The sequence below is a fragment of the Penaeus vannamei genome, chromosome 6 (genome assembly GCF_042767895.1).
Source record: "Penaeus vannamei isolate JL-2024 chromosome 6, ASM4276789v1, whole genome shotgun sequence".
NCBI lineage: Eukaryota > Metazoa > Arthropoda > Malacostraca > Decapoda > Penaeidae > Penaeus > Penaeus vannamei.
The window spans coordinates 2,208,273-2,210,772 of NC_091554.1; the positions used below are offsets into that span (position 1 = coordinate 2,208,273).

The window sequence follows — 2,500 nt, forward strand, 5'->3', positions numbered from 1 at the left end:
AATTAAAGACAGAGAAATTCTACAATATGTTCATATAATCTATGGTCATATTGATCCTGTATGCAGACATCTACACACACCCTATTAGAGGAAGTAATATTAACCTTTCCTCATACACAGTTGTGAATTTGGAAGATATGTTCTTATCACCCCAGGTTGGTTCAAACCTGCTTGCAAATGAATGATGTTGTCTATTGTTGTTGTTGTTTTACTGTACATCCATGAGGAAAGATGTGTAGATACTTCCATGCAGTATCAAATTGATTGTGGATTAAAGGAACATCTTGTCATTAAATTCAAAGCTGCATGAGATAACAGGGTATCACCCCCCTCCATAATGATGTTGGCAAAAGGAACAACTGTATAAGCACAAACCCTATAGAAAGGTGTAGGATTTGATAAAGTAGGACAGATATATGATTGCTTTCAACTACTTTTGAAGCTGATAATTACAAAACTAACCAATAAAACATTACAGAATATTCCAGCAATGAAATTACTTAAATATATAATTGATTGGTAGACATATGGGCAGTTTGTTAAAATTGTCCAAGGCCTGACCCAATGAATACTCATTTATACAGACATGTATGTGCACAGAAATAAATGCATGTCCATCTATCTATCTGATAGACATGCATTTATCTATCTATCTATACAGTAGATATGGAAATCTAGACTGATAGCTATGTAATTATTTCTGTGTATATGCATGTCTGTATAATAAATATTCATTGGGTCGAGCCTTACACAATTTTAACAAACCGGCCAAAATACTTACTTTCATTTTCTATCTCTAATTTTCAAAAAATTCTTTTATTCTCTCTCTCGCTCTCTCACTCACACACACAAAGATTGTTCATATAACCAACAAGAGGAGAGAACATTCAAACATAACAAAAAATAAGTTCAGCCTTGATTCTCCAGAGGTTTTCTTTTCTTTAAAAAAGGAAAAATGGATAGAGAAGGTAAAAGACAAAAGTAATGAATACTAAACTCACCTTCATGTCCTCTAGATTTTCCTCGTTTGTCATCACGATCCCTGCCAGAACCTTTCTCTTCGCGAGTGTTGGATTACCCGACGTGAGTTCTAAAAATTTGTCACACACCATTCTGGAAAGGTTGTTAATATCAAATATCTGTTCCAAGGCATTAAATAAATATTACTAAATTCCTGTGTTGAAAAATCATATATGAAAGCATATATTCTTTTTCAAAGAATATAAGTTTGGATGCAAAAGACTGTATTTATTAGCTTAAACACAGGATGCAAAACCTAAATTACTTTTGATAGTTACTGAGAAATAGAGAAAGAAGAGAAGAGAACAAGAAAAACTGCATTTTATCATTGCTTTATTATCAAAATAGGGATTGCATGAACTGGGTAAAAAGAACCGCAGTAATGCCAAATGCACTGTTTCTCGCACCCTCAAGTCTTCACCCAAAACAACATGCACACAACACTAATACTTATCATGACAAATATTCCACATCAACAAAACTGCTATGGGAAATAATATACTAATAAAATGTAAAATCCTGATACACTAAAATGAAATAAAAGAGGAGGGAAGGAGGGGGGAAGAGGGGAAAGAGAGAGAGAGAGAGAGGGGGGGGGAGAGAGAGAGAGAGAGGGGAGAAAGAGAGAGAGAGAGAGAGAGAGGGGGGAGAGAGAGAGAGAGGGGGAGAGAGAGAGAGAGAGAGGGGGGGAGAGAGAGAGGGGGGAGAGAGAGAGAGAGAGAGAGGGGTGAGAGAGAGAGAGAGAGAGAGAGAGGGGGGAGAGAGAGAGGGGAGAGAGAGAGAAGGAGGGAGAGGGAGAGGGAGAGGGAGAGGGAGAGGGAGAGGGAGAGGGAGAGGGAGAGGGTGAGGGAGAGGGGGAGAAAGATGTAGAGGGAGAGGGAGAGAAAGATGTAGAGGGAGAGAGAGAGAGAGAGGGAGAGAGAGAGAGAGAGAGAGAGAGAGAGAGAGAGAGAGAGAGAGAGAGAGAGAGAGAGAGAGAGAGAGAGAGAGAGAGAGTGAGAGAGAGTGTGTGTGTGTGTGTGTGTGTGTGTGTGTGTGTGTGTGTGTGTGTGTGTGTGTGTGTGTGTGTGTGTGTGTGCATGTGCGTGTGTGTGTGTGTGCATGTGTGTGCATCTGTTTATGCATTTATGTGGGCTTACATGCTCTTGTACATCTAGTTTGAGCATGTCTGTCATGATGGTCTTTTTGGTGTGAGAGTTCTGGTGCAACATACAGTCAGACAGCATGTGAAAAGGTCCATCCCAGCCACTCCTCAAGCAGCAATAACTCCCGCCTCCCACCAACTAAGCTGCCGTGAGATAAGACCCTCTAGAATTTTTGTCCCATCTTTGAGTGTTGCTGTATGTTTTGTTTCGATGAGCTCCTCCTGTTCAGTGATATATTTTTTCTTCCAGTTTAGTATATTCTGTTCTTTAGTTCTTGGTGTTGGGGTGAGGAGAAAGGTTTTGATTCCATTTCATTTTTCCCAAATTCCAAACCC

General features: G+C 39.6%; 1 protein-coding gene across 7 annotated transcripts in view; it reads right to left on the reverse strand.

Annotated features, from left to right (window-relative positions):
- The window catches only part of Adar (Adenosine deaminase acting on RNA), a 196,074-nt gene that overhangs the window by 11,134 nt on the left and 182,440 nt on the right, over positions 1 to 2,500 (reverse strand). For all 7 annotated transcript variants that reach the window (XM_070122539.1, XM_070122541.1, XM_070122545.1 and 4 more), the window contains exon 7: positions 1,002 to 1,113. In XM_070122539.1, coding sequence (XP_069978640.1) covers positions 1,002 to 1,113 — 112 coding nt within the window. The remainder of the gene's footprint in view (positions 1 to 1,001; positions 1,114 to 2,500) is intronic.